Source organism: Pelodiscus sinensis, chromosome 8, assembly GCF_052426305.1.
Source record: "Pelodiscus sinensis isolate ZL-2025 chromosome 8, ASM5242630v1, whole genome shotgun sequence".
NCBI lineage: Eukaryota > Metazoa > Chordata > Testudines > Trionychidae > Pelodiscus > Pelodiscus sinensis.
In genome coordinates, this window is record NC_143059.1 from 35,714,071 (window position 1) to 35,735,558 (window position 21,488).

The 21,488-nt window shown below is 42.1% G+C and overlaps 1 protein-coding gene across 11 annotated transcripts in view; it reads left to right on the forward strand.

The window, feature by feature from the left end:
• PCDH15 (protocadherin related 15) overlaps positions 1-21,488 on the forward strand; it is a 1,468,744-nt gene that overhangs the window by 1,346,511 nt on the left and 100,745 nt on the right. For all 11 annotated transcript variants that reach the window (XM_075935032.2, XM_075935036.2, XM_075935034.2 and 8 more), the window contains one exon: positions 20,108-20,235. In XM_075935032.2, coding sequence (XP_075791147.2) covers positions 20,108-20,235 — 128 coding nt within the window. The remainder of the gene's footprint in view (positions 1-20,107; positions 20,236-21,488) is intronic.

Consider the following 21,488-nt stretch of genomic DNA (forward strand, 5'->3'; position numbering starts at 1 on the left):
CTCCCCCCAGCAGACCAGGGAGACGCGGGTCCTCCGTGGCTTTGCTCCCCGTCTCCCTGGTCTGCTGGAGACCAGCAGACCAGGGAGACATGGAGCAAAGCCGGGGAGCATGCGGGCAGCGGACAGCCCAGACGCGCTGCGGCTGTCCCGCTGCCGGCATCCTCAGAGGCTTTGCTCCCCGTCTCAGCAGACCAGGGAGACGGGTAGCAAACCCCATTCGTAACTGCGGATCCGACATAAGTCGGATCCACATAACTCGGGGACTGCCTGTATATCTAAACAAAGCATAATATTTTTCAAGAGTATTTGCCTCAGCCATCTTAGCTAAAATATACAAGCCTGAATCTCAAGCAGAAATTATTTTTCCCCACTATAGGGACACATTCCTTCTTGGTATACAGTTGTGAACTCCCTCTGACTTCATGGGAGACAGGATTTTCACTTCTGTTGTTTGTCTTCTTTTCAGAAATTCGTTTTGTCACTTCTCACCCATTTTCCTTGTGGTGTTCTCAGTATAACAATTGCAGTACATTCTTTGAGCCATAGTTCCTTTGAAACCTTTTTTTTTTTTTTTTTTTTTTTTTTTTTAAATATTGGGTAATTTACAGGCTAACTTACTGAGCTGACATTGTTCCTGCACATCCGTATATTGCATTTGTACTTTCCCCTCAAACTCCGGGCTGTACCAGTGATATCATGAGTTTGGATTGCATTAAATCATATCACCAGAGAGCTTTAAATAGTTTCTGACAATCCACTCTCTGCGGCTAGCAAATGATGCAGCAGTAATGTTACTCTACCTGCTATTTTACTTTTTTTTTTGTATCCCAAAACTTATCACATTCTGAACTTTACCAGTCTCAATCTTGGAGGTCTACCGGGTTCCATGAAGAACTATCTGTAATGTACACCTGCCCAAGTCCATGTTGTCATTTTTCTAAAGGATTTCTATGATGACTCTCTTCCTTTCTTCTATGTCCTTTTGGATTCACAGGGGAGTTTTTCCTTGGGAGATGCTGTGTAGCATTTACAAAAAAAAAAAAAAATCAGTAACAGTCTTGTGCACTATATATAGAGAGAGAAAGAGAAAATACATGGCAAAAATGTTATAATATATACCATATAATATAGATCTTGCATTCCATTCTTGAAGGCTAGATAGCTGATGTGGAAAGTGCTGGATAAATAAATAATGGTGTTGATAGTTGCTTGCAGTACATGCTAAAAATATGAAGGCAATCATGCAGAAATAAGTTACATACTTCCCATGTAATGGAGAGTCCTTGACATCTAAATTTGATTTCTATACTTATCTGTTGTATATCTTTCTATCTTCTGGTCATCGTTTTCTTTCTTGATGAGTTTTCATTAGATTATATGCTACTCTAGAGTTCCAGGACATTGAATTGATGAACCACTGTGGAAGTAGATGACATTGAAACGATGAACCATTTTAGTGATAGGTGACTTTTAATGAGCCATTCTCTGACATGGAATTAATGTACCACTCTAGTATTAGATGATGCAGAATTGATGTAAGTTACCTTGTTAGATACCACTAAATTGATGAACAGTTTTGGAGTTGGGTGACAGAGTAATGATGAGCCACTATGAAGCCATAATGGCACAGGAATGATGAACCATCCTGGAGGTAGAGAACATTAAATTGATGCATTGTTCTGCAACTAAATGTCACTGGATTTTGGACAATTCAAAAGCTAAATACTGATTTTTCAACTCTTTGGTAAACTAACTGTTGATTGAACTATATACAAAAGGAGTATGAACTTACAGCATATCATTAGACAAAAATTAATGTACTTCATGTAAACATAACTAACATTTGTCCATAAAGTGAGTGGCATAAATTGATGGCCTAATAATCTTAAAACAAACAAACACCAGCAATAAACATAGGAAAGAAAATAGAAAATGACATACCACTTTGTAAAAAGATAACATTATAAACAGTGAGTTAAATTGAATTATTGTAAAAATTCAGTGATGTAAAAATCATCTCTTAGATTCAGTTAAATTGTAGTAACTCCTGTAGCTATAAGAGTCTGACATGACATTGCTCATGATAGAATTAAAGAATTAGAAGGCTGAGGAGTCAGCAGATTATGACATTGAATCATGGATGATTTGAAGTTTTAATTTACTTGGATTGTAATCTGTTTGGGTTAGGGTCTTTCTACTATGTGTTTGTACAATGGTTAGCATAGTGGAACCCTAATCCATGACTTTGGCCACTGCAGTACAAATAAATAAGAATAATTAATAGCTTCCTCATGAAGACTTGTGAATTCTCCATTACTGTTAGGGAGAAAGTGGACATGGCAGCTGTGCAAAAAGCATGAATGTTGGAACATATCCTGCAACCTGAGGATGACAGTCTATAAATCCATCCATCCCTCCAAAAAAAAAAGTTAAGAACATTTAGGCATTTAACTCATTTAGTTATTTAGTTATTTCCTAGTTTGAAAGCACTCGGAGAGAAAGGGGTAAACTTGTAATCTTTTACTTGTTTTAAATATGATCATTCAAAAGCTGGTTGTAATATCTCAACATCAAGAGAACTGATGCTGGGGAGAATAGCAGTAAGAGCAAACACCTAAAATGAGATCAGAGCAGAAAAAGATGATGAGACACAGAAAGAAAAAGGAAGTATGGAAAACTGGAGAGGGTAATAAAAAAAAGAATGCTATCCAAAGATGTAAGACCAAAGAAAAATTGAGAAAATTAATAAGTTGAAGAAGAAAGGGGTGATCTATTGCCAAATTAAACTGTCTTAGTTCTCAAAATCAAAGTGTTTGTATGTCTGTCTCATCTCTAAGGCCGTGTCTAAACTACTCCCCTCTGTCAGCAGAGGGATATAAATGAAGCACTTCAAAAGTGCAAATGAAGCGTGGATTTAAATATCCCACACTTCATTTGCATAATCACATCATCGTGCTGTTTCGAACAAGCACCATGTCGAAAGTGAAACTGCAGTTTAGATGCGGTTTTTTGGACAACGGGGCAATTTTTCGAAAGATCTTTAAAAAAATCACCGTGTTGTCAAAAAAAACACATCTAAACTGAAGTTTCACTGTCAACATGGTGCTTGTTTGAAACAGCACCATGACATAATTATGCAAATGAAGCGTGGGATATTTAAATCCCCGCTTCATTTGCACTTTCAAAGTGCATCACTTACATGCCCCTCCCGACAGAGGGATGTAGTTTAAAAGTAGCCAATTATATGACTAATCTCTCCTCTACTGAGGAAATATTGCTGGTATTTTACTTTCCTAAGGAGTGACTAACAGAACCAGAACTTGTGGTTTCCCCTTATGATAGTATTTAATGCTATGGATTACAAGGACATTATGAATTCCATAGAGTGCAGAGGTAGAGCTAGAGATTAATCTAATTTCTTCCAATATTCACAGTTTCTAAAATTTGACATTAAAATCATAGAACACTAGGACTGGAAGGGACCTCGAGAGGTCATCAAGTCCAGTCCCCTGCACTCATGGCAGGAACAAATAATGTCTGGACTATCCCTGATAGACTGTCAGATTGTCCCCCTCAGTCTTCTCTTTTCTAAACTAAACAAACCTAATTCCTTCAGCCTTCCCTCATAGGTCATGTTCTCTAGACCTTTAATCATTCTTGTTGCTCTTCTCTAGACCCTCTCCAATTTCTCGACATCTTTCTTGAAATGTGGTGCCCAGAACTGAACACAATACTCCAGCTGAGGCCTAACCAGCACAGAGTAGAGAGGAAGAATGACTTCTCATGTCTTGCTCACAACAAGGATTTTTTTCCAACTCAGTTCACATGACCCTTCAAGACTTGCTTACTGTACAGCTGCTGACAGTAGTTGTCATTCTTTATTTTATCTTGAGCTATCACTACTGTCCATGTGGTGCCCAACTTTAACTGTCCTTTGTGACTGATTCGGTGGAGGCAGCCTTAAGGCTGTTCTAGTGTCTGTCTTGAAATGGTCATGGATGCAAGCAGATGGTATAAAAAATAAAGCCCTCACAGACAGAAGTGTTTCTAGTTGGCAGACAGTGTTTAGTGGAAGTTTAGCCCTCATTAAATGTTCTGTTTGATAAGACTTATTGCTCCTGTTTTGTCAGCTATTGACAGCCATCTAAGTTATTTTTAGCTGTAAGTTGGTCTTGTTCAGAATTTATTCTAACATATTTTAGAAATTCTTATGATTTCAAAAAAGAAATACTGTCCCAATGTCCTGAGCGAATACAGTGTTGTGTATTGTGAAGAAACCAAACTCATAGTATTCTAAACAGTGTTTTCACATTAATAATCATTAGGCTTCAGTTTTTTCTTTGTTTTCTCTTTCTCTCTGAACACTGCTTCCAGTTCCCAGCACAAGTGAGTGAGTCACGCTTTCTCTAACCCAACGACTATTCAAATAAAAATGGAGAGTGAAAAAACACCAGTAGTAGGTGTTGCTAAGGGACATCTAAACTTGAAAAATGTGGCACCTTAGAGACTAACAAATATATAGGATCATGAGTTTTCCTGGGTAAAACCCACTTCATCAGACGAAAGCTCATGATCCTATATATTTGTTAGTGTCTAAGGTGCCACAAGACTACTCCTTGTTTTTAAAGTTACAGACTAACATGGCTACCCCTTTGACATCTAAACTTGGGAGATTCACTGAAACAGGAATAAAAAGGTTTGGATGGGAGAGGGGAGGAGATAGACATCCTTTTTTTGGAGGGGACTCCTACTTATCTGTGGACCAACTGAGGTCAGAGAAATCTAGCTGAGCTAGAAAGACTCCATGTTTGGAAACAGAAGTCATGAGCTGAAAGGGAAAGATCGCTGAGCTATTTAGGGACTCTGCCCAAATCCAAAATAAATTCTCTAAATTGGGAAGGAACCTGAGGCCATGTAGTGCATATAGGTGACTTTATTTTGTATAGAACTGTGTGTTTCTCATGCTATTAAGATCTCATCTACACTGACCTTCCCCCTCGTTGATCTACCTTATGCTACTTCAGCTACATAATTAGCATAGCCAAAGTTGATGTATTTACCATGTCTTCTGTGTGGTAAGGTCAGCAGGGACTGTTTTCCCATTCACTCTAGCTACTCTTCTCAACCTGGCAGAGTACCAAAGTTGATGGGAGAGCATTTGGAGATCAATTTTTTACATCTAAAATAAGGATGTTAAGTAGGGAGTAAATGACTAATCGTGTACTTGATATAACTTGTATCAAGTACATAATTAGTTGATAAGGGGCCGCTGCAGCTGTGCAGTTTAAATATAGTAGGAGCTGGGTGTGCAGGCAGCCCAGCTCCTACATTTAAACTACATAGCTGCAGTGGAGATAGGTCTGGGAACCAGCACAAATCTGGATTAAAGCAGCTCTTACTACATTTAAAAGGCAGCGCTGCAGCTGTCCAGACCCGATGCAAACCAGGACTCCTTCAGTCCTGGCTCATGCCAGGTCCCAACCTGCACCTCTGCCTTTTAAATGTAGTAAGAGCTGGGCAGCTCTTACTACATTTAAAAAGCAGAGCCAAAGCGCCACTGAGCCACTGTCTCCCCTGCACTCCCTTCCCTCCGCCCGCACCATGGAAATAGTGCTAAGAGAACCATCTTTTAAGCTGACTCCCCCTAGCACCAGCTTCTGCTCCCCCCTCCCTTGCTGCCTCTGATATAGGGGCAGCAAGGGCGGGAGGATTGCTAGTAGTCTACTCAACTACCCAATAAGCCTAGTCAACTAATCTACTACTCTTTTACATCCTTGGTCTAAGACGACGCAATGTACTGACCGCTTCAGCGTCGATCCACTAGGTAGTGAATATTTATACCTGCCTCTGGAAATTTCCACTACATGCATCTGATGAAGTGGGTCTTTGCCCACAAAAGCTTATGCTCCAACACTTAGTTAGTCTATAAGGTGACACAGGACTCCTCGCCGCTTGAGCAAACTTGGTTTTCCTTACCACATGCCCTTGTAAGTCACTTCTTGTGAGATTCTGGGGAATGTGCAAGAGCTGCTGGGGAAAATGGCTCTAGTTACAAGGCCTAGACAATTGCCCTATTCATTGCCAAGGGAGTGTCAAATATGAGTCTGCCAGTAGAGAATGTGCCTCAAGGCCGAAAGCCAGCAACAGTGCCTAAACTGCCCACCTCCAGCAAGATAAATATATGGATGGGAATTAAGAAGCTGGACCCTTCCCAGCACTGTGGTAGGTAATCCATAGGGGGACCTCAACCAGGTCAGTGACAGGTGCCTAAAGAGATCATAAGGCACCTGAATTCCTATCTGATTCTAGCTTAGAGTGATTTGCATCAAATGCCTTGGAATATGCTTGTTGATTTTTATTTGGGTTTGCCAAATCTGTTAATACAAGGTTTGGGCTCATTTGGAGATATTTATTTCACTTGCCAAAGTCCTTTAGGCAGATTATTAAAATCACAGTAAAGCAAACTGTTATTGAGGTCTCTCCAATTATTATTCTCATTCAGTTTGATTAAAATGAACTTTCAAAAAGAACAGTCTGTTGTTGCTCACTTCAGAGATGAACACATGTTCTTAATCAAGTTGTAGACTTCTTGTGTTGGAATTACCAGAATGTGAGGGACATCTGAATCAAATTTTAGTGTATGGTAAAAGAGAGACATAATGTAATCACTGGTAAAAGCATAATGCAGAAGAGTCCTGTAGTGCACAAGCTGTAACTTAATATCCTCCCAATGACACAATTCTGAGTAAACACTTGAACATGACTTCAGTTCAAATTCATTTTTCTTGTTGTAGTGAGCAGGGGTGGCCGCTCATAGACCAAGAGGGGGAAGAATGCCTCTCCAAGCTCTGGTGGACTGAGCCTAGTCCTACCCCTTTACCTGACCAGAAGTCAAGGGGGGGGACTATCTATACAAGAGCCCAGGCCAGTAGTTCGGTGAGGCCTCAGCCGCCTAAGGAAGCAGAGGTCTGCCCTATGTTCCCAAGCTGGGAGGCCACTGAGGACCTGGGAGACACAGAGAACTAGCCTGGACTGCTAGGCCCCCAAACCTATCAGGAAACCCTGCTGACCTTTCCCAAGGGTTCAGACCTGATGACTTGTGTGGAGCCAGGTACTCCGCTGGGGGGGTGGGTCTGGAAGTGGCCCAGGGACAAGCGATGAGGGTCAGGCTAATTTGTGTTATAGTAAGTCAGTGTGTACCGGGATGGATCCCTGCTGACCCCAGACGCCCTGGGAAGGGAAGCAGTGGAGTAGGGTGGGCCTGTGTCCCTCCTCCCACCACAGTCTCTGGGTGGCAGTCTTCCCCTTCCAACTACAAACTGCCCTGCCCTGCACTAGCGATTGGGCTCACCTAAAGACTACAAACTATGTGTCTGCCTGCCTCACCCTGCTCTAGAGCCTGAGCTCACCTTGAGATTCCTGCCTAGATTTATTTATCTGTTCCACCCTGTGGGTATGTCTATACTACAGCACTAATTCGAACTAAGCTAATTCGAACTAACGGATCCAGACTAAAAAACTAGTTCGAATTAGCATTTTGCTAATTCGAACTAGCATGTCCACATTAAGTGGACCCTAATTCCGGGGTTAAGGATGGCCGGAAGCAGTGCTGGCAGGGCATCAGATGAAGACTTAGAGCGTGGAGCTGCTGTCTCAGGCTAGCCGAGGGCTGTGCTTAAAAGGACCCGACCCCCACCCCGGACAGACAGTTCTCAGAGGTGCCCCGCTTGCAAAGCAGTCCTGGCTTGGAGTGCCCGGAGTACCCACACTGGGCACATCACAGCACTCGGCCATCAGCCCGGCTGCACTTGCTGCAGGCTGCCATCTGGGGAGAGGGGGCAATTGGGGGGCTGCAGGAGAGGTTCCACCCCCAGAAGCCCGCAGAGCCAGCCTAGTCCTCCCCATCGGGGGCTCGTACCCCATTCCTCCCTCACCTCCTTCCACTTACCCCTCCCTAGCCCCCCTTCCTGATGTACAAAATAAAGGACAATTGTGTTCAAAAATAGAATATCTCTTTATTGAACAAAACTGGGGGAGACTGGGAAAAGGAGGTGGGAGAGGGGAAGAGAGAGGGTGGGAGAGGGGAGGGCAACTAAAATGATCAGGGGTTTGGAACAGGTCCCATATGAAGAGAGGCTAAAGAGACTGGGACTTTTCAGCTTAGAAAACAGGAGATGGAGGGGGGATATGATAGAGGTCTATAAAAGCATGAGTGGGGTGGAGAGGGTGCTACAGAAAAGTTCTTCATTAGTTCCCATAAAGAAGGACTAGAGGCCCCCAAAGGAAAGGAATGGGTAGCAGGCTTCAAACTAGTAACAGAAAGTTGTTCTTCACAAAGCAAAGAGTCAACCTGTGGAACTCCTTGCTGCAGGAGGCTGTGAAGGCTACAACTAGAACAGAGTTTAAAGAGAAGTGAGATCAAGTCATGGAGGTTGGGTCCATGGAGTGGTATTGGCCAGGGGGTAGGAGTGGTGTCCCTGCCCAAAGTTTGTGGAAGACTGGAGAGGAATGACACGAGACAAATGGCTTGGTCACTGTCATCGGTCCATCCCCTCCAGGGTTCCTAGGGTTGGCCGCTGTCGGCAGACAGGCTACTGGGCTAGATGGACCTTTGGTCTGACCCAGTACGGCCATTGTAAGCTCAGGGCTCAGGGTCGGGGGTCTCAGTGGACCACCTTGATTTTCATGCAAACCTGCTCCTGGGTGGCCAGGCTGGCAGCTCTCCTGCCCTAGATGGCCGCTTTCCTGTTCCTAGTGCGGAGGTCGTGGATGAGGTCCACGATGTCCGCACTAGAACAGGCGGGTGCCCGCCTCTTGCGGTCCCAGGCAAGCTCCCGGGAGCCGCCAGCCTGGTCCCGGGAAGAGGGGGAGGGCTGGGGGGCATCGGGTGGCTGGCTCGAGCCGTGCCAGGTGCAGGGTCTGCTGGCTGGGTGCTGGCAGGCTTGCACCTGGCACGGGCACCGTAGCCAGCCCGTGCCCCTTTAAGGGCTCCGGGGCCAGGAGGGGGGCATACGAGTTTCCCTGGTGGTGCCCAGAGGGGCCACCAGGAAAAGCTGGGGAGGGCTAGCCTCCCACTAGTTCGAATTAAGGGGCTACACACCCCTTAATTCGAACTAGTAAGTTCGAACTAGGCTTAGTCCTCGTAGAATGAGGTTTACCTAGTTCGAACTAAGCGCTCCGCTAGTTGGAATTAAGTTCGAACTAGCGGAGCGCTTGTGTAGCGCCTATCAAAGTTAATTCGAACTAACGTCCGTTAGTTCGAATTAACTTTGTAGTGTAGACATACCCTGTGTTAGGACTGGGGCTTAAGAACTGCTACTAACTGCATTTGAGTGTCAGCCCTGCTCTGCCCCAGGTCTCGGCCCTAGTCCACGGACTGTGTTTGTTTACTTGCCCCTGCCTTGTACTAAGGGCCTGGGCTTAAAAAGGACCACTGAGTGTTGGTTTATTTGCCTAGCCAAGCCCAGGGACTGGGCTTAGAGACTGCTTCCCAGGGATCACAGGCTGGAGCACTTGGACTAGATAGGGCCTGGGCTTGTAGAGACTGGGGATGAGGGCCCAAGCATAGACCTGAGCCCCAGGACTGAGCCAGTTGACTTACACTTGTCTATTAAGATACTGCAATGTGAGTATTTAAGACACAAATTTGCAACATTTAGATGAGATTTTAATGTGGGTCAGCAGTGTAAATCAGCTTACTGGAAGAATGTTGGTTACAAGTGCAGACCCCATAAAACATCAGAAAACAGTCTGAACAAGAGCGTATGGTTAGATAGATATTCCCATCAGAACACAGGAAAATTTTATGGCGTTAGTATATTCTTTTAATATGGGCCTTTTGGGGAGTACTCTAAGGGTGCATCTACACTGCAGGGCTTAACTTGAAATAAGCTATGCACATTGAGCTATGTCAATTGCATAGCTTATTTCGAAATTGGGAACATCTACATGGCACTTATTTCAAAATTGAGCACTCTTCCTCCAACTTCCCTTACTCCTCGTACAATGAGGGTTATAAGAGTCGGAGTAAGAAATCCTCCAACTTGACAGTATTTCAACATTATTTTGAAATAACTGCCTTCTGTGTAGATGCTAGTTATTTCAAAATAAGGCTAGTTATTTTTAAATAATGTTGCTATGTAAGGGTACGTCTAGACTACAGGCTTCTGTCGACAGAAGTTCTTCGACATTCTTCCAGTATCTGTCGACAAAACTTCTGTCGACAAAGAGCGTCTAGACTACATTGAGTTCTGTCGACAAAGCAAGCTGCTTTGTTGACATGGTAGTGTAGACGCAAAGGACAGTTTACATGCAATAACACCTTCTGTCGACAGAAACTCTATAAAATGAGGTTTACCAGCGTCGACAAAACTGCTGAGTTCTGTCGACGTTATGTCGACAGAACTCAGCGGTAGTGTGGACGCAGGTATAGTTTTGTTGACAAAAGTCCACTTTTGTCGACAAAACCCTGTATCTAGACACACCCTAAGTGTGCCCTAAGAGACTATTATGTGAAGGCAACAAGTCAAATTTGAAATAGTTGTTAAAAATCCTGTTTCATCATTCCTTTCATTTGTAATATATTTAAAGGCAAAAATATGTATCTGATCTATCATGTCTCCCTTTCAGGTGTTTATGGTTGTGTTCTAATGACACCTTTTACCATATGTTTTACCAACATCTACATACCTTTCTGCAAAGCTTCTTTATTCCATAAACAGAAAGCATTAATCATGCCCTTCTAAACTGTCACATTTCACAGTGGGAAAGGAGAAGTATGCACAGCATTAATTCTTCTCTGCTGCATTATATATTTACAGTTTGAAACACATATAATGATAAATGTATTCTAGCAAAGTTTAACTTTTCCTTATTTTGGAGACACTAGGTAGCTTCTATACTGAAAAGAAGTACAGTACTTGCTTTTTTAAACAGTAAGGTAATAGTACACAAGTATGTAAGACTGCTCCAGAACAGTGAGAATTCAGAAAGCAGTGAGGCTGAGGGGGAGCGAGGTAAATACTGCTTCAAACCACCTCTTTGAGCTGTTTGGAGGCTGAACCAACCTTCTTTGAGCTTTTAGTTGCCAGCCAGAAAGAATCACTGCTGTTTTGTGTGCGCTCACTGTGGCCATTCCACAACATGTTAAAGGAAGAGGAAACTTCTTAATTATAGAACTGGTTACGCCATTCAGTGATTCATCTATGTTAAGGGAATTTTCCATAGTTCCTTACAGTAGCTTTCTACATCCTTTTAACTACCTGAACAACTCCAAGGAGTTGAATGTGGCTCATGACCAGTCTCCTAAACTTGATGCTGAGGTTGTTTTATTTGAGCCAGTGCTATTTGAATTGTCATATATTTTGCACTTTTGAAATGAAAATGGATTATAAATCACTGCTCTCATTTTCTATGAACAGTCACAATTTTTTATTGTTTGCCCTCCCAGAAAACATTCTTTTCAGTCACAGAGATGCCCTTGTGACTGTCACTTTACCGAGTCCTCATAGGCACACCTCCACCCTCTATCCATCTGACTCAGGCCCTCTGCCCTCCTCCAGCACCGGCATAGCGATTGGGTCACAGCCCACAGCAGTATAATACAAATGCTGAGATCAGCTCAGTTGAAGGGTGGAGCCTCAACACCTAGGTGCACAGCCCCAGTGGGACTTGAAACCTAGATAAAATCTGTCTTACTCTGTATAAAGTTAGCTCATTTTGTTTGCCCTCAAACTTACATAAAGAGAGATGAACAGCTGCTTGCTCCCCTCCAGTAACAATTATTTACACTGGGTTTATTAATAAACAGAATGTTTATTAATAAACATTAAGGATAAATAGTAGAATGTAGGTGGTTATAAATAATAGCACACAAAATAATTTACTAAGCAAAATAAAACAAAACATTCCAAATAAGTGTACTACATTAAGAAACTGGTTAAATGGAATATCTCACTCTAAGTTATTCTGAAGAATTTCTTTCACAGACTGGACATCCTCCCTGTCTTGGTTTGATCCTTACAGACGCAGCCTTTGGGCAAAGTGAGCAAGATGGTTGCCTTGGGACTGTGCATTCAGGGCTCCGCGCTGCCCAGCTCCTGCCCACCCAACCACTCACTTCTCTGACTGGGAGTCACCCAGACGTGCAGCTCAGCCAACCACAGCATTCTGCTTTGGGCCCTGCAAACTCTTTGTCTGGGCCTGGATCCTTCCCCCTATTCACCCTTAGATATTTCCAGCAATCTTTTTGGGTAGGAAGCAGCACCTCTAAGGCCCTAAGCGACCTCTGCCAGTAGTCCCAATTGTTTGGCTTCTCATCTTTATATTGAATTTGCCACAGCAGAATAATACAAATACTGAGATCATTGTGTTCAAATTGTTCTCACTTTCAGTGGCAAAGTACAGTATCTAAGATGGGTCCTGACATCAGGTGAAATGGCCACATGTCTTGGTAGGATCAACCATAGCCTGTCTCTCCCAGGGTTACAGGGAAAAACAAGTCCATTTGCAGATTATTGTCCTTATCAATGAGCCATCAAGTTTCTGAAATACCTTAATGGCCCTTGCTTAGCATATCTATATCAGCAACACAGGTTAATATTTCATATTTTAAACCTCAAATACAGAAAAAGAATATACACATTCAGCAGATTATCACATTTCAAATGATCCCTTACAAGAAGTATTTTACATAAAGCATTTTCCAGTTTTTCATATTCCCATTCATAAGCATAATTCCATAAATAATATAAAATGCACTGTCACACTTCCATCTCTTCCTCAGTCCTTTTTCACATCAGCTGTTTGCAGTACACCTCAGTAACCGCTGGTCTACACTAGGGGATAAGTTTGAATTTAGATACACAATGTCAGCTACATTAAATGTGTAGCTTAAGTCAAAGTATCTTAACTCGAATTTTGGCACTGTCCACACGGCAGGAAGTCGAAGGGTGCACACTCTTCCTTTGACTTCCCTTACCCCTCGTAGAAGCAGGATTACTGGCATTGACGGGAGCACCCCTCTCAGTATGAATTAGTGTGTCTTCACTAGACCTGCTAATTAGAATCCTGGAAGATTTACTGTGGCTGCTTCAATCTTATCTGTAATGTAGATATGGCCTGAGGGTGGATATCTTTTTCCCTGTATTTAAGATTAAGTGTGGGGTTAAGTTTCAAAAAATCCTTTTGTGACCTTAAATGTGAAAGGACCTTTACATTTTTTGAGGCAATCTGTGTGAAAATCTCACAAGCCACTATTTTTCTTAAAAATGAGATTATTAAAAATAGAGGAAAAATTCAGATTCAACGAAAGTGGTTGCATAGTGTACCTCCTCTGAATACTTTAGCCCAGCGGTTCCCAACCTTTTCCAGATGGGGACCCATTTTGACAATTCAGGAAGACTTGGTGACCCAAAGCGAGGAAGGGGGGTTGGAGAGGGGGAGGGCAGTGCCGTAACTAGCTAATTTTGTGCCTGAGGCAAGAATATAAAATTGTGCCCTGTCCTGTTTATATACACATAGTAGTTATTTCATAGAAAAACTGAAAATTAATATTAAAATATATTAATAAACTAATAACACTACATTTATTTGAGTTGTGGTAGGGGAAAGACACTCATCCCCAAACTGTCCCCCTCCCCCAGTCTTAAACCCCACACTCAGGGGCTGGAGAGCTGGAGGTCCTGAGAGTCACACGCAGGGGCTGGAAGGGCTGGGAGTCACGCTCAGGGGCTGGGAGTCACACTCTGGGAGTCACACACTCAGGGACTGGGGGGCACACTTTGGGCCTGTGAGTCTCACGCACAGGTGTTACAAAAATATTAGAAACATAATACACATTATTAAAAAAAAACAAATAAAATTTAGTATTTTACCAAAAGTTTCACCTGAACTTAAATTAATGGGATGATTGAGCCTTCATTTGTTGTATCCTCAGAATTGTTGTGGCACCCCCAAGCACAGTCCCAGCTTCTCCCCCTCAGGGTCCCAAACACAGTCCCAGCCCCTGCCCCGGCCCCCCGAGGCTGTAAGCCAGCTAGGACTCTGCCCTGGCCAGCCAAGGACAACCGCAGGAACCCTGTCTGGGGAAGCTGGAAACCTCTCAACCAGACGCCCAGATACCTGGCTCCCCACCCTCACCTACCTGAGCTGGGCACTGCTGCTTCTTCTCTGTGTTCCCTAGAATTCTAATTTCTTTCCCCCATGCCCAGGGATATTTCCTTACTCCAGTGGTCACCAACCAGAGCAGTATTCTTCCATTTTCCAAAACAGTTCTCAAGGGTAAACGCAAAATAGGGGCTGAGAAGCTGCATTCCTCACCCTTCAGGAACTGGTACACTAAGGAGAAAATGGGTTTTTAACAGGAATAATATCTGCCCTTCAAATTCCTTTCTACAATTTATTGTACTCAAATATAGCCTTCCACAGATCCTTTTGTCTAACTGGACAGTTTATTCAGGTCTCCCTTTAAAACTTTCTGTCTCAATTTCCCCTTCTGAATAAATAAATAAGTAGTTTGACCCTAGTTATGTTTTATCTCATTCTGTTTTAATGATCAACCTCATATGTAATGCATATCATGCAAAATAATGTATATGAAATGACGGATTCCAAACCTACAGTCATTAAGAATAACGTTATTACTGAGGGCACATTGCAGAGAGTGGAGCATGAAACATTTGCTTTCAAAAAAGGGCAGTAGATATTGTACCTTGTAAGTGTTTTAATACCAAGAGTATATTCTAGTAACTAGAGTCTAGTTTATGTTCTATGTTCAAGAGAACATATTATACTGTGAGTCAGACAGTACTTGGTCCCTCACTGCTGTGCGAGAACAAAGAGGCAACGAAGTATCTGTCCTTGCCTTATGTCTCTATGCAAATATCAGATACAATCCTATTCTTTTGCTGAGCATAGGCACAGGAAGAATTTGATTCTGTAATTAGACTCACCCATAGTCCCACCTCCCTTTATATCAGCCAGCACAGTTGAGGTGCCGCAGGAGGAAAATGCACAGCATGCATTCCCTTAATAGGAGTCCAGGAATCCTCATCCCCACTGCAGGCTGTCGATGAATAGGCACAACATAAATCTGTGTGCAATGAATACACTGATGACTCATTTTAATGTGTGCTGCTTTAGGCAGTCTCTATTTAGGATGAAGGAATCTGTGTAGTTTAGTTGGTAGTCCTTTTGTTGCACTCAGCCGCAGATTGCACTCAGCCACAGATTGATAAAAAGGAAGAGTTAACCTAAGTCTGACAGAGCCAGTGAAATATAAGCTCTGCATAAAAATGAGGCAATGAGCTGATATGAAAGTGTTAGTGAAATTAAATATGAGTAAAGTGTAAAGCTACATCTACACTGCAGCGCTATTTCGGGATACCTCTGGTATCCCAAAATAGCTATTCCAGGTCTTTTGAGTGCACCTGTTATTTTAAAATATAACAGGCTTGCTATTCTGATGTCCCTGTAAACCTCATTCCATGAGGAGTAAGGGACATTCTGGGATAGCCATTTATTTTGAAAAAAGTGTAGTATAGATAGCTTATTTCAAAATTTGGCACTATCTCAAAATAAGATCAAAATAAGATGTGCAAGTTGTATAGCTCAAATTGCGTATCATATTTCTACCTATGGATCAGTGTAGACGTACCCTAAAACTGCAGTAAAAAGTATGTATGTATATAATATTTAATTATTGAAGAAGGTGAAGGTTCTGAATAGCTGGAGGTAATAGATACAATAAAAATAGCATTTTGCATTTATATAGTTACCTTTATTTGAATTTTTCAGAGCACTTTACTGATGCTGAGTACATCAATGTTTATATTAGTCAGAGAACTAACAAACATGTTTTCAGCAAAATACAAGACACGCTTTTCCAAATGACTAAGAAAACTGTGCAGGAGCTGGCTTGATCTATGTGAATGGCAAGCACTAGGACAAAGATGCCTCATTTGCATTACAAATAACTCTTATAGGTTAGCAATGCTGCAGTACTCCAAGCAGTGAGCTTGACAGAATTAGAATTTTCCCTACAGCAGAAGTCTACCAATGCCATCCATTGATTTAACTATTTATACTCAGCAGGTCAAGGTCACTTACACAAATTACTTGTAATCCTGCTTAAATCTTTCTTCCCTGAGGGGGAAGTGCAATGAAGACACTGCCTGAGAATCTCGTTGTTCTCGGGAGGGCTGCAGTTTCTGAGTAAACTACAGAAGGTAATACTAAACATCTAAGTGCACTGTCAGTGTAACAAGACACATTTTTCTATCCTTTCTAGAAGGCTGATGTTGTAATTTAGTGTAATAAATAATGCAATGGTCAAAACAGAAAAACATTATAATAAAAATATACACTTAGATCCGACATCTGACATTGTTGCATGCTGTAGTGGTGTAGCCATTTTGGTCCCAGGACAGGTGGGTGAGATAATATCTTTTACTGTTTCTCTCACAAATGGATGTTGGCCCAGTAAAAGATATTTAACTTCACCCACTTTGTCTTGTCTACTTAGACACTGTTCCTACATATAACAAAGTTATCTGTCAAAGTACAGCTCCTTTTTTATACCTAGAAAGCTGATAGCTTGTTATGAAGAATTTTCCCATGGAATGACAGCACCTACTGCTTGTTCATTTTTTATCTGTACACATCAATGTGGAGCGGAAGTAATTGATTATTCTGCTGCATGGCTGCCATTTCCTTGTGTCTGTACTCAGACGTTTTAAATCTACTGTACTTTAAACTTTTCCCCCAGACTTCAGTTGTTTATATGAAGTTGTCATGTTTTCTAATATCTGGACTTCCATTCAGACATAATATCTTTGGTGCCTTTGCCAAAGCATGAAGTGTTTTATTTTCTACTAAAGATACACTACTGAACTCTTTTCAACATGCCATTGTGTTTAAACCAGATCCACTAGGCAACTGCTACAGAGAGAGCATGCTTCACAACACTCAAAATAACCATAGATTATTACTAAGTAGGAAAACCGACTTGAAATCAAGTGATTTGTCAATGAAAAATGTAGTCTCTCTCAACAAACTGGCCGCCAGCATTTTCAACAGCGATTCTTTTCTGGATTACAGAGTATGGAAATGGATAAAATTACATTTGTGTAGAGCACAGTCAAGTTAATCTTTGTTCCAGATGGGTTTGCACATCTTGCCAAAAGTTTTTCTTGTTTCTGGACAAAGGAGATTATTTGTGGTCATTATTGTTCATTTTGCGGTAATTTGAGATTAGTTTGATAAACCGTAATTTAAAGGTTAATCTTGCCCTTCAAGGTGCCAGAAAGACGCCTAGAGACTCTAATTCACAATGTAAGCAACCAGATAGACTGCATCCTTGATGCACAAGCATGCACGTTAATGTAGACTCATCTGACATAATAAAATAAATAGGCACTGAAATTCTAAGCAACTTGCAGGATAAAGTCCATCAGGTATATGTCAGCAAGCAGATATATCAGAGGAGTATAAAGAGTAGCCCATAGTGTATTACATTGGCCTGAAGTGTGCAATGCTGCTATGAGCTGGCAGAATTCCTTATATAGAAAATGCCCTTGCCAGCACTGTTGCGTATACTTTCTGTGCTGGTTTGTTGTCCCAACATCAGAATAGTTTTAATAAGTTACTAGCAATTAAAATTTTAAAAGAAATTTTTAACTTATGTGTAAATTTGAAAAAACAGTTGAGTATATTTTTATGACCAGAAGATTTGCCCGGTGGTGTTTGAGTATTTGATTCAATGATTTTTTTACAATAGAATGAAAATATACATGCTTCATTGAAATCATTGCTCTGGGGTGAGGCAGGGGTTCAGTATGAAAACTGCACAGGGGAAAGAGGACTACCCCAGTCCTCTCACTGCAGCAGCTTGGGGCCAGGTGAGAAGCACTTCTCCATGGCTGCTGCATGTCCCTCAGCTGGGCAAGTCCAGGTCCATGTGCTCGCTGTGCTCCCCAGCAAGAGTGTGGAATGCAGCAAACTGCACTTTCCCCTCATTCCCTGATGAAGGGAACAGACAGTAAAGTTCCGTAAAGGGCATTTGGGGGAGGGCAGGAGTTCTTGGGGCTTGCACAGTTCTGGATGGGGTGGCGCACTCCCAGCCAGGCCCTTTTATTTACTTAGTGATTCCCTCTCTTTTCTGTGTGGTCGTATGAGAAGCAATCCCCTTCTAGGCACTTCCCAGTTTCCTGGCACAACCAAACCTTTACCTTACTTTAAATTATGACAAGAGGAACCCATATACCAAATGTGGTGGCCCTAGACCTTACCATTTAGGAGGAGGAGTTCCTGAACAAACAGACAGACAGACAGACAGACAAACTCTCACAAATATATACTAGATCAAGGATTGCCACCTAGGGTACACAATATATTTTTTCTAAACCTCAGCAAATGTAGTTATTATTCCATTAACATATAACTACTGTGTAATGTATACTGTAGTAATATTACTAGCAGATGTACTTGGTGTTGCTCCATTTCTTAACTCTTGTAAGAAGGGGAGCAGGGTAGGAGGTGGAATGGGGAGACTAACCAGGACCACCCATGGTGGTGAGAGTGTCGCTGCTCCAAAGGCAGCTCCTTAGCTGGTAGTTCCTCCTGCAAGGCCAGGGCTGTGCAGGCCAGACCCAGCCTGCAGCTTGTTCAGAGGGGGCCCAGGGCTCCTTAGAACAGCCGCAGCTGTCAGCTGCCTGCTGGGACCTGCAGCCTGTGTCATAAAGCCCCAAGGTATCCTCTCCCCCAGCCCTGCTTTAAGTTACAGTAAGATGAAGTTGGGTACTGAATTTGGTGACCCTAGCTCTTACCATGTAGGAGGAGTTCTTGAACAAATGGACTCAGACAGACTGGTGCACAAACTCTCTAAATTATATATATAGACTAGGAGACTTTACCCTGCATTGCCCAGGTACTTCAGGGCAGGGCTTTGGGGGTGTAGGATGTATGTGTGCTGTATATTGGATGTAGGAGGGGGTGCAAGAATGAGGATTGGGGTGAGGAGTGGCTCAGGATTGAGGGATTCCCCCCCCCCCCCGATCCCCTCCAGCCCACCAGGGATCTGTTCTTCCTGAACACCCCTTCTCCCAGCTGCCAAGCTGCTAGTGGCCTTTTTTTCTCCTCCCTTCTCCCCAGGCGCTGTGGCCAATGGACACTCTGCAAGATAGCTCTCCTCTGTGGGCTCACTGCTCCCATTGGCAACTGTCATATCGCATCCCTTCGAACAGCAGCCCCTCCCTAGCATATTATGGGAAACTGACCTTTTCCTTGGGCTTACAGTTGTCCTGTCACAACCAAACTTTGCTTTAAATTAGGACAGGAGGAAGCTGCATACCAAATTTGGTGGCCTTCACTCTTACCGTTTAGGAGTTCTTGAACAAACACAATCTCAGACAGACACACTCTAAGGGTATGTCTACACTACCACCCTAGTTCGAAGTAGGGTGGTTAATGTAGGCAACCGAAGTTGCAAATGAAGCCCGGGATTTGAATTTCCCAGGCTTCATTTGCATCTTGCCGGGCGCCGCCATTTTTAAATGTCCGCTAGTTCGGACTCCATGCCCGCGGCTACATGCGGCACGGACTAGGTAGTTCGGATTAGGCTTCCTATTCCGAACTACCGTTATACCTCGTGGAACATTAGACATACCCTAATATAGAGAAAGAGATTAAAGGGACAATGTGAATAGTTGATAAGGGACCAATTTTAACTCCAAGTTTCCAAAGTTATAAGTAATGATAAAATAGTGGGTTCCCGCCCAAAAAAGAATGCAAAATACCATAACTATATGTTTTAAAAATAAATGTAATGGTTCTCATTTATATCCAAATCATGTTTCTCTTGTACTTAATTTGTGTTATTTTTTTTTTTTTTGGAGGGATGGGGTAAAAGAGAAGGATCCACCATTTAAAATTTTACCTTTTAACATGCAAGAAGAACATAAAACCTAACTGCAATTATCTTAAGTAAAGGTTTTATTTTTACAATTTTATCAGTTTACTTGATTTTGTTGATATATGCTTTAACAGGAAAGCATGAACCATTCAAAACTTATGCTCCAAAAATCCACATGCATTTCTTTTTTTTTTAAAGGTAACACAGCCAAGGTGTTTATTGAAGTGGAGGATGAAAATGATCATGCTCCTGTCTTTACCAAAAAACTGTACATTGGAGGAGTGTCTGAAGATGCTAAAATGTTTTCTTCTGTGCTGAAAGTTAAGGTGGGAGTCAAGTTATTCAAGTACAGTTCACAGGTTAAGGAAAAATGTGTACTCACAGGACTGAATTTCCCGAGGAAGTTACAGTAGATACATCTGTAAATTATTTGAGCTCCTGCTACGTTATCAAAATTCACACTTGATTTGTGCACATAAGCAAGTAAAGTAGGTATAGAATGGCTAATTATCTGTTTAAAAGTCCGTTCATGCATACATATTTGAAGTTTTGCAAGTTCTTTTATTGTAGGTATATTTGTCCAATAATCCAGTATTGTCTGAAGTAAAACTCCCTTTGAGGTCAATAAAGTTTTGCCTAAGTTATTACAGGATTAGTTTGTTTAGTTTTGAATATTTTTGTTTAAAATTTGTAGCTTGTTATTTTTTTGAATATTTTATGGATCAGAAAATTTCTGACCTGTCTTAATAGCAGTTTTCATCTAAGGGTATGTCTACACTACCAAGTTTTGTCAACAAAACTTATGTTGACACCCCAAATTTGACAAAACAAAAATCACCAGAGAGTGTTCACACTTGTTTCTTCTGTCAACAGTTCATGTCCACATTTAGGGGCACCATCATTGACAATGTGAGCAATTCATTGTGGGTATGTATCCTACAATGCCATGCTGTGGGAAGGCAGAGCTGATCCTTGCATATCTTGGGATTCCCCCTCAGTTCTCTCACAGCCTCTCTAGCTGCCAGGAGCGACATTATGAATAGCTCTGTGAGCCCTCCCTGCAGCACCATAGGCTGTGTCCAGACTCAGGGGTTTTTTCGAAAAAAATAGCCTTTTTTCGAAAAAACTTCACCTGCGTCCAGACTCAAGCCGCGTTCTTTCGAAATTAAATCGAAAGAACGTGGCTTTTCTTTCGATGGCGGTAAACCTCATTTCACGAGGAAGAACGCCTTCTTTCGAAAGTTCCTCTTTCGAAAGAAGGCGTTCTTCAATGTAAATAGGGCTTCTTCGAAAGAGAGCATCCAGACTCACTGGATGCTTTCTTTCGAAAAAGCAAGCCGCTTTTTCGAAAGTTCAACGTGCAGTCTAGACGCTCTCTTTCGAAAGAGGCTTGCAGTCTAGACATAGCCATAGAGACTAACAAAAAATGTAGTTAGATACGTACTCATGTGGCTCTGACAAACTGTTGTTGTTTTTTTTAATTCTTACAGTGGGTATTTAAGTTTTAAGAATGTCTGATACAGATCCTGTAGGTGTTTGTGTCTGTCTGTGGGATTGGAACAAATCCGATTGTATCTCA